Source organism: Lucilia cuprina, chromosome 5 (assembly GCF_022045245.1).
Source record: "Lucilia cuprina isolate Lc7/37 chromosome 5, ASM2204524v1, whole genome shotgun sequence".
NCBI classification, from domain to species: Eukaryota; Metazoa; Arthropoda; class Insecta; order Diptera; family Calliphoridae; genus Lucilia; species Lucilia cuprina.
In genome coordinates, this window is record NC_060953.1 from 3,580,315 (window position 1) to 3,595,163 (window position 14,849).

At 31.4% G+C, this 14,849-nt stretch overlaps 1 protein-coding gene across 3 annotated transcripts in view; it reads left to right on the plus strand.

Moving 5' to 3' along the window:
• Nucleotides 1-14,849, plus strand: part of LOC111689648 (serine-rich adhesin for platelets) — a 35,829-nt gene that overhangs the window by 7,066 nt on the left and 13,914 nt on the right. For 2 of the 3 annotated variants that reach the window (XM_046952109.1, XM_046952110.1), the window contains exons 2-9: nt 3,973-4,368; nt 4,437-4,554; nt 4,687-4,845; nt 4,933-5,018; nt 5,098-5,371; nt 5,439-5,483; nt 6,200-7,252; nt 7,666-7,906. In XM_046952109.1, the coding sequence (XP_046808065.1) occupies nt 3,974-4,368; nt 4,437-4,554; nt 4,687-4,845; nt 4,933-5,018; nt 5,098-5,371; nt 5,439-5,483; nt 6,200-7,252; nt 7,666-7,906 (2,371 nt within the window). In that variant the 5' untranslated portion in view covers nt 3,973. Of the gene's footprint in view, nt 1-3,972; nt 4,369-4,436; nt 4,555-4,686; nt 4,846-4,932; nt 5,019-5,097; nt 5,372-5,438; nt 5,484-6,199; nt 7,253-7,665; nt 7,907-8,093; nt 14,736-14,849 lie in introns of those variants that run through there. The other variant, XM_046952111.1, reaches the window with a different exon arrangement.

The following is a 14,849-nucleotide window of genomic DNA, read 5'->3' on the forward strand; positions in this document are numbered from 1 at the left end:
ATTAAATTTAACGTGTGGAATGTGTGGAACGTATTTTAACAGCAAGTGGAATGTATTTAACAGAGGTGTGGAACGTATATATTCGACATATTTATCTTCACACCGTCGACTAGACTATTGACTAGATTATAGACTTGACTATAGACTAGACTATAGACTAGACTATAGACTAGACTATAGACTAGACTATAGACTAGACTATAGACTAGACTATAGACTAGACTGTAGACTAGACTATAGACTAGACTATAGACTAAACTATAGACTAGACTATAGACTAGACTATAGACTAGACTTTAGACTAGACTATAGACTAGACTATAAACTAGACTATGGACTAGACTATAGACTAGACTATAAACTAGACTATAGATTAGGCTTTAGACTATACTTTAGACTAAGCTTTATACTAGACTTTGGACTAGACTTTAGACTAGATTATAGACTAGACTTTCAATTTCAAAAGAATTGACAAGCCTTTGATATCATTATTAATGCCTTATAGGGTTTATGTCATAATTATAAACATTGTGCTTGAAATAACAACAAAAATAAATGAAAAATCAACTTATTTCATGACAAATATGCAACATAACTAAAGCAGATAGAAAAACAAATCAGAAAAAAAGAAACAATTGACTTCAACATTTTTAACTGCAACAACTAAACACTCATTTTTTAAGCCCATTCAATCAGTCATTGATCTCTCCCCACTATTCAAGCGTAAAAGAAAGTTTTTATGAATAATTTAAAAATCTATGAAATTAAGAAAAAACTAGTTATTTATTACCAACAACAAGATTAATAATAAATAATTTGTCATCTAAAAATGTTAATACCTAGTATATATTTGAAAATTTCCAAAATTACAATTATAACAACTTTAGTTAAAATTCATCAGCATCATTAGAATTGATTAAAGTAATTTTTTTTTGCATGATTTATTGTTCCCTTATTAAACAATAATTAATCTTTTATATACTATAAACGCTTTAAATTATGATTCAGTGCTGAATATCTGAATAATTTTCTTTGCATTATTAACATGTAGAGGTATCACCCACCGATACTACTTCTACATCTCTTACTTTATCTATATGGACATTGTATGTCATCAGAAAATATTTATGTACATAAAAATTTAAATGAAGAAAAAATAAAAAGAAAAATGTAAGAGATGTGTATTTTCACTTTCATTAAGTGTGTGATATACATATATTTATATTATTAATAAAATAAGCTTTAAAAAAGATTTCTAATTGATAAAAAAAAAAACAGCAAAGATTAATAATGCTTTGTTGTTGCTAGCCGGCATATATCAGTGATAAGTTAGTACAAATTCTTTTGTTCTTTGTCGGAATACTTAGCCTAAATATGTAGCAAAGATTAAAGTTCAATCAAATGCACTAAATTTTGTTTGAATATTTCTATGGAAATAATGTTTAACTCTATATCATCAACTGGTTTCTAAGAAAAGTTCTTCACAAGTTTTTGCTAACAACCTTTTGCCAATTAACTAGTTTCTAAGAAATACTATTCAGAAGTTGATGAAAATCACAATTATATTACTGAGATCGGAGTTTATTTATACCTTTACTAAAACTTATTAGTTTAATATAAATTATAAAACTTTCCCTTAATTTATATTAAATTTAAAATCTATTGCTTTAGAATTTAATTTCATTCAATTGTATTGCAGAAAATTTAAATGTCAAACTATTTATGTTTGTATAACTGGTTTTATACTTAAGATATAATAGTGTAATTGACGTTAAAACAATGTTATTGTAAAGTTTAGGAATGTAATTGACATTTTAGTTTTTTATGCAATAAAATATTTATACATGTAGAAGCAATTAGAATGGCATTATGAAAAAAATTCTATAAAATTAAATAATTTATTGAAAATTTGAGAAGTGCTTTATTAATATTTTTTGATATCTAATTTATTTTAATTTAAAAAAGTATAAAATTTTTCTATAGAAAATTAACTAAGGCGACAATTTTTTTAAAGAAAAAAATATTAAAATAAAAATATTTTATAAAAAAATCATAAAAACGACAATTTTTTTATGAAAAATCATTACAGCGACAATTTTTCTATAGAAAAATCATTAAAGCGACATTCTTTATAGAATAATTATTTAAGCGACAACTTTTTCTACATAATAATTACTTTTCTATATATATTACATTACAAAAATCATTATAGCGACCATTTTTCTATAGAATAATCATATAAGCAACAAAAACAACAATTTTTCCCACGACAATTGGATCTCAGCTTCGGAAAGACCCGATTCTCAATCGTCCAAAAATTGTCAACTCAGCAACAGCTGTATCAACCGGAAGTTTTTCTTCCCCAGGAACGAATATCCAGTTTTCTATAAAAATCATTTAGGCGACAACTACTCTATAGAAAAAACAATATGGCGACATTTTTTCTATAGAAAAATCAGTAAGGTGACATTTTTTCTTTAGAAATATGAATAAGGCGATATTTTTTCTATAGAAAAATCTATAAGACGAAATTTTTTCTATAGAAAAATTAAATAAAAATTTGTCTATATAAACTTCACAACAGGGACAATTTTTTTCTAAAAAATCACTAAAGCGATAATTTTTCTATAGAAAAATCAATAAAGCGACAATTTTTTTCTACAAACATCACTAAAGCGACAAATTTTTTCTCTACAAAAATCACTAAAGCGATAATTTTTCTATAGTAAAATCAATAAAGCGATATTTTTTTCTACAAAAATCACTAAAGCGACATTTTTTTTATAGAAAAATCACTAAAGCGACAATTTTTTCCACAAAAATCACTAAAGCGACAATTTTTTCCAGAAAAATTACTAAAACGACAATTTTTCTATATAGAGACAATTAAATCGATTAATTTTCTATAAAGAAATCACTAAGTCTATAATATGTTAAAAAAAAACTACTAAAGGAACAATTTTTGAAAAATTTCTAAATTTAATATTTCTGAAAATAATTTCAAAATATTTATTGCGTTGTCAGCAACTCAAGTCCATGATTTTAGTCTGAAAATGGTTCTAGCCAAGCAAACACTTATTGTACGAATATTATCTTCTATCTTCTATACAATTAATCAATGAACTCAGGAACAACGCACATCATAAGAACCAAATTTCAAATATATATTTCAGATTGAATCAAATCTTATGTAAAAAAGTCCACATGTTCATCAAGGCCCAGCAACGCGGTCCGGGCACCACTAGTTAATGATCATTATTTATGAAGTTTTCAAGTTAGTGTTAAAAAAACTACCAGAAATCAAATTATTTTAACAACTAAGATACATAATCGATTCAAAAATCAAGTTTTCTTTAAGATATTTAGAAGTTTTAATTTTTTTTAATATTTCTTGGTAAATTAATATAATTTGTGATTTTGAATAGATTAAAACTGTTACAGATTCCTCTACTTATCTTTGCTAATTAGTTTATTAGTGTCAACATAATATGGACATATGTATGTGTAAATTCTTAAGCATTACAAACCGGCAGGACTAAATTAAAGAAACTACTTTTGGAAATACCTTTATGCATATGTAAAGGACATAAATATTCTTTACACTACTACCTGAAGACGTTAAAACAAAGATTACATCTGTCCACATACACACACACATATGATTTCCAAACTGTATGGGTATTTATAATGGTGATTATTACCTGCCTAGATTTGTTTTTGAGAGGATATTTAAAAAAATTTATATATATTTGAATTTTTCCCAATAGCTAAACTCACTTAGCCAGTCAGTCTTTGTATAACAATCAGACGTAAACGTTGTGTTAAACACAATTAAAAAATTAACGAAAAACCAATTGAAATTTTTATACTTTTATAAATAAAACTTAATACTTTTAAACAAAAAAAGTGGGTTTATTTTGCAATTATATAATTCGTTTAATACATAATAATTGTTATTATATTTACTTTTAGCATGTTGTCTTTTAAAGAATTCAAAGCCACAGTTTGTACGGCTAAAGTGGCTGGACCACAACAAAAAGAAATCAAAACAACCGCAGCAGCAATAACAACAACAAAAACAACAAAAAACTCAGACAGCGCCAAAGATCACAATTTAGTTTTACCCTCAACATCAACAACTGCAGCAGCAGCATTAGCTGCCGCCTCATCTCCTTCCTCTAACTCAAATGCTTCGTCCAACATTTTGTCCTCTTCATCAGCATCAGCAGCAACAACAACAAATTTAAAAATGTATAAACTATTTACATTTATTGATGACATCTATCGTGATATACGCCGTTATAATTCAGGACTTTACAAGGATTCTTACAGCACACAATTAATGCAAACCATTAATAAATATAAAAAGTATTTAAAATATTCTATATTTTCTTTAAACAATTAATTAATTTCTTTGCTTTATTTTCTCTTTTAAGTGGCTGCAATGAAATCTTTGGCAAAGTTTTAGAGTCTCCTGATATGAGTTTGAAATTATCACAAAATATTGTACGCACTCTTGACATCTTTAAGCAGTTGAGTACATGTTTATCAGATGTAAGTTAAAGTAATAATCTAACAATTTTTTTTTTCAGAAATCAAAACATTTAAATTGAACCTTAATAAAATAATCCCAAAAAAAATCTAAAAATAATTTCAATCTGTGTGTGTGTGTTTTTTTCTTTCCAGCTGGAAGAATATCATTACAGAGTGTGTGAGATTATGTCCATATTTATAGTCTGTGAGCTTAGGCTAAGTGTAGATGCCGCCAACACCCCCCAAGAACAACTTGCAATAGCGCATCGTATTATCTACATAATGCGCAGACATCTGGTACAAGAGGAAGAGGTTTGTATTTTAACAACTAAATGCTAATAACATGTATATTATTTTCTATTCTAATAATTATAAAAATAAAACTCAATTTTTCTTTAGGATGCCACTCTTTATAATATTTTACGTACTTTGGTTTATATACCCAAATTATACAATGCCCGGGATATAATGTGTGCAATATTTGGGTAAATATTTTCTATTATTATACTTATTCCATAAAGAAAAAAAAAAAAAAACTTATAAAAATTTTATAAAAATTTCCAGTGAATTTATACCCATTAAACCGGTTTCGGAAGTCAATGTCTTGCCCGACAAATTATATATGTTATATATAATTGTCTTCTATCGTTGGATGATGATGCAAAAAGATGATGACGATAAATTGCTGATTGTCAACTTTGCCGAAAGTTTTATGAAACCATCGGTTTCTCTCTGCTCCAATAATTTGTATGGCTCTTATTTACCCATGTATACCACACATAGTACAGCTACTCGTACTATTTTAAATAATTTAAAATTTTATCGTGATATACGTAATGTGAGTAAATAAACATTATTTAACTTTACCTTGTATTAAATAATAATTTTGTTTTTGTATTATTTAGGCTTCAATTATAGATAATGCTCTCAAAACCATTGGATCTATAGTGGTAAGTTTTAAAAAATTATCGGAAAGGTTTAATAGAGAATTTATTGAGCGCTTTTGTTGAAAGTTCGGATCTAGATCAGTTTAAGTTTAGTACTAGTTCAGTTCTAGTTCAGTTCTAGTTCAGTTCTAGTTCAGTTCTAGTTCAGTACTAGTTCAGTTCTAGTTCAGTTCTAGTTCAGTTCTAGTTCAGTTCTATATTAGTTCTAGTTCAGTTCTAGTTCAGTTTTAGTTCAGTTCTAATTCAGTTCTAGTTCAGTTCTAGTTCAGTTCTAGTTCAGTTCTAGTTCAGTTCTAGTTCAGTTCTAGTTCAGTTCTAGTTCAGTTCTAGTTCAGTTCTAGTTCAGTTCTAGTTCAGTTCTAGTTCAGTTCTAGTTCAGTTCTAGTTCAATTCTAGTTCAGTTCTAATACAGTTCTAGTTCAGTTCTAGTTCCGTTCTAGTTCAGTTCTAGATTTGTTCTTTAAAATTCATCGCTTGCTCTTTCATTAACAATGATGATCTAGTAAAAGGTCTGATAGTTGTAGAGAAATTCTTATATTTTTACTGCACAATCCTAAAGTCCAGTTAAAAACTTTGGAAATGTGTGTTAAGTAAAAAATTTGCTAAAGTATCCACAACTAAAGAGATAATAACATTTAAGCTGAAACAAAACTATTCTCAAAAAATATAAAAAGAAAATCATAAATATTTTAATATAAATTATTTGCCTAATCCCATAGAACCTCTGTGATGACGATGAAGACGATGATGTTATTGTAGTAGATGCCACTTCACCTGCCAGTGATTTTGCCCAAATTTTTGCCACCGTACAGTTGGAACCATTAAGTGGTAGTATGTCGAACATTAAACTCGAAGAGAAAACTGTTATTGGCACTGTTGATTTGACCATGGAGGAAGAGGAAACAACAAATACTCAAGGTAGCATTACAGAACGCCACGACAAATGGTTAAATGATTTCCAACAATTGGCTAAACAATATCGTGAAGCACAATTACTATTAGAGAAACAACAACAAAATAATAATTTGATCTCAAATCGTGATAAAGAAGCTGTCATTTGTTTGGACAGTGATTCTGAAAGTGAGGAAGAGATCTCAGCTGTTGTTTCTAAGGAAAGAACTATAGTAGCCGCTGCAGCGTCAACAACAGCAACATCGGAATCCTCTAAGGCAGCTAATCAACATAAGTCCTGTGAAGATTTATTTGTGGATAGTTATCCTCTAACCACAACACCCATACATTGCGACACCGATTTAGAGTCTTTAGAAGCTGATGATGAGGATGATGTAACTAAAATATCTGCTAGATTTTTAACCGGAACTCTACGTACCTATCAGGCTAAAAAGAGTAATCTAACGGAAACAGGAGATAAAAACCATTCTAACGATGATAATCAAGAGCCATATCAGCCAACAACACACATAAATCAGGCTTACAGAAGAGATAGTATACATATATCCTCTTCGCCGCCCGAAGGACCAGAGGAACATGAGGAAGATGATGGTACTGATGTCCAAGACGAACATGATGACGCCCTCCTCAATGAAGAAGTCGATGAGGAAGAAGAACCTAATGCCTATGCATTTTTGCCTACTGCAAGTAAAAAACCCGAAAAGGAAATATTTGCCAAGCAAATACGACCAATGGGACCTTATCCCACTTACAATAATATGCAAGCTAATGATAAAGTAGTATTTTCTCAAGCTCTAACACGTTATCAACAGCATCAGCAGCAAGATAAACATTATTATTCCGATAGTTCGGAAGCAAAGGTAAATAATTTTAAATTTATTCTGTTCTAGTTCAGTTCTAGTTTAGTTTTAGTTCAATTCTAGTTCAGTTCTAGTTCTAGTTCAGTTCTAGGTCAGTTCTAGTTCACTTCTAGTTCAGTTCTAGTTCAGTTCTAGTTCAGTTCTAGTTCAGTTCTAGTTCAGTTCTAGTTCAGTTCTAGTTCAGTTCTAGTTCAGTTCTAGTTCAGTTCTAGTTCAGTTCTAGTTCAGTTCTAGTTCAGTTCTAGTTCAGTTCTAGTTCAGTTCTAGTTCAGTTCTAGTTCAGTTCTAGTTCAGTTCAGTTCTTGTTCAGTTCTAGTTCAGTTCTAGTTCAGTTCTAGTTCAGTTTTAGTTCTAATTCAGTTCTTGTTATATTCTTATAAAAAATTTTATTTATTTTATGTTAAATTTTACAGACGCCCAAAAAACAGAAGAAGCGAGTACAATTCAATACCAGTCCCTTAGGACCAACCGTTCCTAGTTCCACCCATAAAATGCCTCTCAAACCAGCTATACAGCAACAAAAATACAAAGCCTCCGATGCATCAGAATATTTTCATTTACGTGACTTTGATGGTTCTTCTTATGCCGGCAGCGTAGCCGGCTCCTCCACTTCCAATTCAACGTCTTCATCTATAAAACATCAGGAACAGCAAGGTAGGATTTTATTCATATTTCTTTACTTTAATATTCCCTTTTTTATAATAAAATAATAATACAAAACACAATGAAAAAGCATTAACAAAAGACACCCAACGTAGAGGGTGCAACAATTTATTAATAACAAAAACAAAACCAATCAAAAGTTTCTAATATAATTGTTTCTACTCAAACAAAACTGCAGAATCAACAAATCAAGAATGTATAAATAAACAAGAAATTTTAAAATATACAACTAATAACGTAAAAGATCACAATAATAAGTGTTCAAATTTCAATAAAAATTTGTCAGTTTTTAATCAAAAATCATTGAATATGAATTTAAAACAGAAAACCATAAAAAATGTTAAGATAAGTTTGAAAAAACTTAGATTTAATAACGATATTTCATTAACCAATTTTAAAAGTAACTTTAGTAAGGAACAACTACATCTACCACACACACAACAAAACACAGCACTAATTATAAGTAATATTAAGAATAATGATAACTCTTCCACTTACAAACGTACTGAGACTTGTCAATTGAAATGTAATCCTATTGCCACAATCACTAAACAAAGTGATGATGATATGATATTTAAGAAACCTTTGCCGGTAACTAAAAAAGTGTTCAAATCATCACCCAAACCTTTAAAAATACATAAAGTTGTTTCTCTAAGGAGACAACAACAACATCCTTATCATATTAAACCTAGAGAAGTAATTAAACGTGAAACTCCGGAGTTAGAAAACAATTTATTGAAGGTTTGCATAAAGCAAGAAAATGTCGACGATAATAGGGCTTCAGAAAAGCATTTAGAAGCTGCAAATGTAAATGATAACAAATCACAATTGCCTACAACGGAAGAAGATGTTGAAATGGATGATTTGTCTAAAATAAGTAAATTACTTACCGAGGAAATTAATAGTCTAACTTGTGATGTAACTGAAAAATCGAAAGAGTTAAAAGAGACCAATGATTTGCTGATTTCTCAGGAATTGTCTAAGGAAAGTTTGGATAAAGAGAAGGAAAGTGTTGTTACTCCAAAAGATTCTGAATTAAAAGAAATTTTAGTTGAAGAAAATATAACAAAAGCAAACAAACAATTGGTGAATGAAAGTAACAATAATTTGTCAGAGGATAACGCGACATGTGATGAAGTAAATCCCAATATTTTGGAGGAAAAAGAAATTGTAGAGCAACAAAATAATACAGAAATTGTAACAGAAACCATAGAGAAAGATGATTCTTTAAATCTAGAGGAAAAGGATAAAAATACTTTAAACTCAAAAGTGGAACAAAAGGAGGATGAAGTAAAAGATACAGCAGAAGAACAACCAAAGGAAACTGAAAAGGTAACAGAAGAAAATTTGCAGCCAACTAACGTGGAAGCCGAAGAAAACCCTATCAGAGAAACAATAACGAAAGATGGTGACACAGAGGAAACAACGGTAGCACAGGAACCAGAAATTCTTAATGAAGAACAGCAATCTACTGCCATGGAATCCACAGAAACCCTCGAAGAAGAGGAAAGAACAGAAACTGCCAAACTGGTGACTAACTTTTGTGCGGAATATTTGGCTGGTTTGCAAAATGAACCTTTACCTCAGACTTTAAGTGAAACGGCCGAAGAAAAGGAAACTGGACACTGCGATTCAAAGAATGATAATGATTTTGAATTTGAAAATAATTGCACTACGCCCATTTCCATGTGTCATATTGATATAGATGTTATGACAGAGAATACATCAGAGCTGCCAGCAAGCATGCCATTAACACAATTGGATGCAGAAGCTTGTGAAGCTGCTAAACTTTTAGAGGATTTTAACAATAAAACTGAGGACATAGTGGATAGTGCATTAAATAAAAAAACACTGGATAACAATGAATCAATTAAAAACTCTGTTAACCAGGATGATGTTAAGGATTCGAATGAGGATAGACAACCACTTAAAAGGTTAAGAGAGAAAGATGAAGAACACGAAGAGGAATTGTTGATTGAAACAAAGAAATCTAAATGTAAGGAGACAGATGAAGAAAGTTTAAACTCTTCTGAAGAGAATATAACAAGTTCCAGTAAGGAGGAAGAGTCCGAACACATGGAAGAAGAGACAAAAATTGAAGTTAAGGAAACTGAAATCATTAGCAAAGATACCAAGGAACCCAGCATAACCATTAGTAATAGTATCAATGAGTTAAAGTTAACATCTTCAAAAACTCCTAAGAAACATAAGAATAACTCCATTCAGACAGAGCTATCTAAGGAAAAGAAATTGAAAAGATCTAACAAGTCTACGAAAACACAAGAAAAATGTCCCAACTATTCAAAATCTGAAAACATTAAAGAAGATGATACAGAAGAAAAATCTAACAATGAAAATAGCCAAAATGATAACCAAGAAACAAACACAGAACCATTGTCAGAGGAGCACTCCTCCAAAGAAGAGGAAATGAGAACTCAAGAAGTAGAAGCTTCTTTAAATGAAAATCAACACATGACCTTAGAATTGGGCAATTGGAATAAGGAGGACATGGAAAATGAAACCAAAACTAATGACTCTGATAGCCAAGGAGTTTCAGCTATATTTTCCTTTCCAAAAATCCCCATTATATCCATATCCATATGTACAACACCAAATAATAAAACCTATTTCAAGATATCAAATCGTGAAAATGAGAAACAAAGCAAAGAGGGAAATAATAAATCCAAGAAATCAAAATCTATACAACAGGATTTGGAAGCAGAAACCAAAAATGAAGAGAAAGAAGTAAGCACAAGTTTGGAAACGCAGGAAATTGTTAAAAACATAGAGGAAAGTGAAGATAATGCTGAAAACATTAATGAGGACGAAGAGGAAGATGTAGAGGAGAAAGATGACGAAGAAGATGAAGAGGACGATGAGGAGGAAGAAGAGGAGGAAGCTGATAACATGGAAATTGAAAAATTTAACCATGACTCCAATTCAGCCTGTTCTTTGCCCTTGAAAAAGAGACCCACACAAGCTGAACCCAATGAGGAAACAGAAGATACTCAACTTACTTTGCCCACAACATATGAACAGCCACAAGAAATAGCAGCCGAAGTAGTTATAGAAGATACAGATAAAGACAAGGAAACATTAATAGAGGTTAATCAGCCCGAAATAAAGGAACATTTAGAACAAGATTTGCAGCAAGAAGTTAACAAAAATGTTGAAAACGAAAATCATTCCAGTGAAGCATCATTTAGTTTGACTGCCCCCGATTATGATGATAATAAACCTTCTACTAGTGCTAATTCTTTACGGAAATTAACCGATCCTTCCTCACCATTCAAAAGACGTGTTCATATGCCGATAAGACCCATAGGACAACCTCCTATACAAATAGTAGCACCACAACTGAAAGATAACCCTTTACCTTGCCCAACACCCGAAAATCGACCAATAGACTCTCAACAACTGCCAACAGTGGCACGTATGCAAACGCAAACTACACAATCTTTGCCGGAATCATATCCCGCCACTCCCATGTTAAGTGTAGCTAATGTGGAAAAGTTAATGGACCTCAATCGTTTCATAGAAGATCTTTTAGCTTCACCCGATGTCATGACCATTATAGACAATGCCAATGCTTGTGGTTATTATGCCGAAGGTCAAGCTTATGAAATGGAACGTATAGCCATTTTGGAACACTACAATATAGCCAATGCCAAGGGCAATACATCGGTCACCAAACCTTTGTATTGGAAGAAAAGTGCAGGAGATACTATTTCCATTTTTAATGATAATGACAATGAATGGATTGCCTTGCCACCATCCACCGCCAAGCAATTACTTAAGTTATCCTTTGTCCTCTCCATTTTACAGCAACAGTATAAAGTTAGTGATGTACGTCAGCGCATAAATATAGCGCTTACATTCCTCATACAAACCTCTTATACCTCGAAATTTAAAAAAAATTCAAAAGCTGCCAATTCTTTACAACAACGTATGCAATTGTATTCTAGAAGCATATCAGAAGCCACCAATAGTGGTCACAATATCTCACAACCTTTGCCTTCGGCCTCATATTTTCGTATTGCCACAAATAATGAGTCTTTAAATACAAGTTTCAATATCACACACAATATGGATGCCGTGCAAGACTTTGCATCTACAAATTACTCTAGTAATGCAACACAAAATGAAATGTCCCTTAACCAAGAGCCTGTAGTGAATGCCAATCAAAATTGGAATAATTTAATGCAGTTTTCTACCGTAGCAAACACTGGACAGGTTATTGAACAAAACAATAATAATACTACGAACAGTCCCCAAAGAATGGCAGAAGTTGAGCAACAACAGCAACAAGCTCAAGATAAACGCAATTCCACCTGGGAAGAGTTAAACAATGATCAGCTTTATATAAACCCTCCTTGTGCTACCAGTCCTCAGAATGAAGTTATTGTTAATACCAATGGTGTGCAGCTACATGAAATGCCACAAAATTTCCAAGATCAACAGAATATTTTCATTTCCATAACCGATGAATCGGTTAACGATAACGGTGCTCTACACAAATATAATACTAGGCAACAACATCAGCAGCAGCAACAACACCTTAGAGCAATAGGAGATGAGGAACCCTCCTCCTCTTCTACTCAGCAATTCTATGCTAAGCGGCCTTGTTTGACTAACAATAATGCTGCTGCTAATCTAATGCAAAATAATTTCTCCCGCAACAACGTTATCAACACTTTTGGGAATCAAGAAATCAATTTACAAAATCCTTATCGCTTGCAACAAAATCAACAACAACAACTACAGCAACAGCCAACACCTTTAACACTAACCAATCAACATTTAAATGTTACCACCAGTCCCAGTTCCAATTTCTCAGCGCAACGTAACATATCACCAAAAAATCTAGGGCACAATTTACCCATAAATATCTATAACAATAATAGAAACACAAACACACCTTTAGCACCACAACAGCAACAACAACGTATGAATACTAGATATAGCAACTCTTTTAATGCTGCAACAACAGCGACAACAAATCAACAACAAACTGTTAACAAAAATCCTGAATCAAATTATAAAGAAATTTTACAACCCTATATAACCTATTTGATAAAGGATCATGAAAAGACATCTAAACATTTATTGCAAGTCTTCGAAGAAGTTTCCAATTCTCATGGCAATACAACCGAGCAAAATAATAGCAACAATAGTTTTAATCAACCTCAATCTCAATTCAATAGTTTATTGCCTCCATTAATACGTAATCCTCAACAGAATCATATGCCAGGTTTACATCAAGTACCTAGTAGTAGTGGCAGTGTATTGCCTTCTTTAATAAGAAATCCTCATCAGACCACAATGCCTCATAGAGATTCGGGTGCATTACAAGTTGTACAATCATTTCTTGAACAATCACAAACCGAATATGATAATGCGCAACAAACAAAGACGACATCTTTATCAGCTTCTTTATCTCCTACTCTTCCTGGTTTTGCTAAGGAATATGTAAATTTTGTAGGCTCTAGAGATGAGATAGTACAAAAGCAAAAATTGTCACAACATCTACCACCACAGCAATTGCAGGAAAATCATACTCAGCAGCAGGAGCTACTACAACAGGATCCCCAACGTCTGAACAGTGTTAAACGTAAGTGTCAGGAAAGAAATGATAAATTAGCAGAAGATTTAAAACGTAAAATGATGGAATTTTCCTTACTGAAACATAATGTTCAAGCCAAGCTTATGGAAAAACAACAAGATGAAGTGAAAAAAGACACTAGTACTAACGCAAATATCAAACGTCGTGGTAGACCTAAAAAGAATTTAATTACAACAGAACCTTCATCGTCAGCATCTTCCGCAGGATCCTTGTGTAATAGCGATTCTAGCTGTGAAGCCTCAAGTCCTACAACATCCAAACAGAAGAAAGCCAAGCAAACCTCAGCTCGCGTAACAAGACGACAACAGAGTAATAATGATTTAAACAATACAAATACTAACACCAGCCCGAACACCACGACCACCACTATAGATCATGCATACTTTCGACAACGCACTGCAGCACGAGAAGCTGTCAAACGTATAAATGCCACAGTTAATAATAATTACATATAGATTCAAAGGAGAACTGTTGAAAAACACTGAGTTTTCAAAAGAAAACTTTTGGCAAAAATCAAAATTATAATCGATCTCAATATTTTTCCAAACCAAAATATTTAGAACTAAATCTGGGAACAATACTCATAAGTTTCGTACATAAAATTCCTTCAATATAAGTAAATACACTAAATCCAGCTCAATAGCTTTAAATATAATGAAATAAATACACACTTTTTTTAATTTAGCTAATGTAGCAAGTCTTGTAAAAGTGTTATAATTCAAAATTTTAAGAAAGAACTTGGTCTAATTTGCAGAACTAAAAGTTATGACAAATGGTATATAAGCCCGGGTTGTTCAAAAGTGTTAACACGTAGATATCCCCCTTCAACTCGGAATTTACATTGCAGTACTTGTAAATATACAAGATCTAAAACTTTACAGTATAAACTACTTTGAAATCGGCACAAAATTTTATAAAATTAAAAAAAAAGTGTGAAAAATTTAAAAGAAATTTGTATAGATGTGAAATCGTACTATACTACTCTTGCAAATATGCAAGACCTCAATGTTTGCAATATAATCTGAATTGAGATTGCTTTTTTGATAAATTATAACAGATTGGAAATATCTAAAGCACTAATTATGTTAGCATTTGATTTGCAATACAGTGTCTTGTAAATATGCAATGGGCAAAACTTCAAAATATATTCAAACATTGCCCAGATGATGATTTTTGAAAAAGTGAAGTAATATTTGGGAAAAAAAACACATGTTTAACACAAATTTTCAAGATATCAAGCACTGGTCTTGTAAATATACTACACCAAAAACTTCAAAATATAATCAGGAATAAGCTCTGGAGGATTAAAAC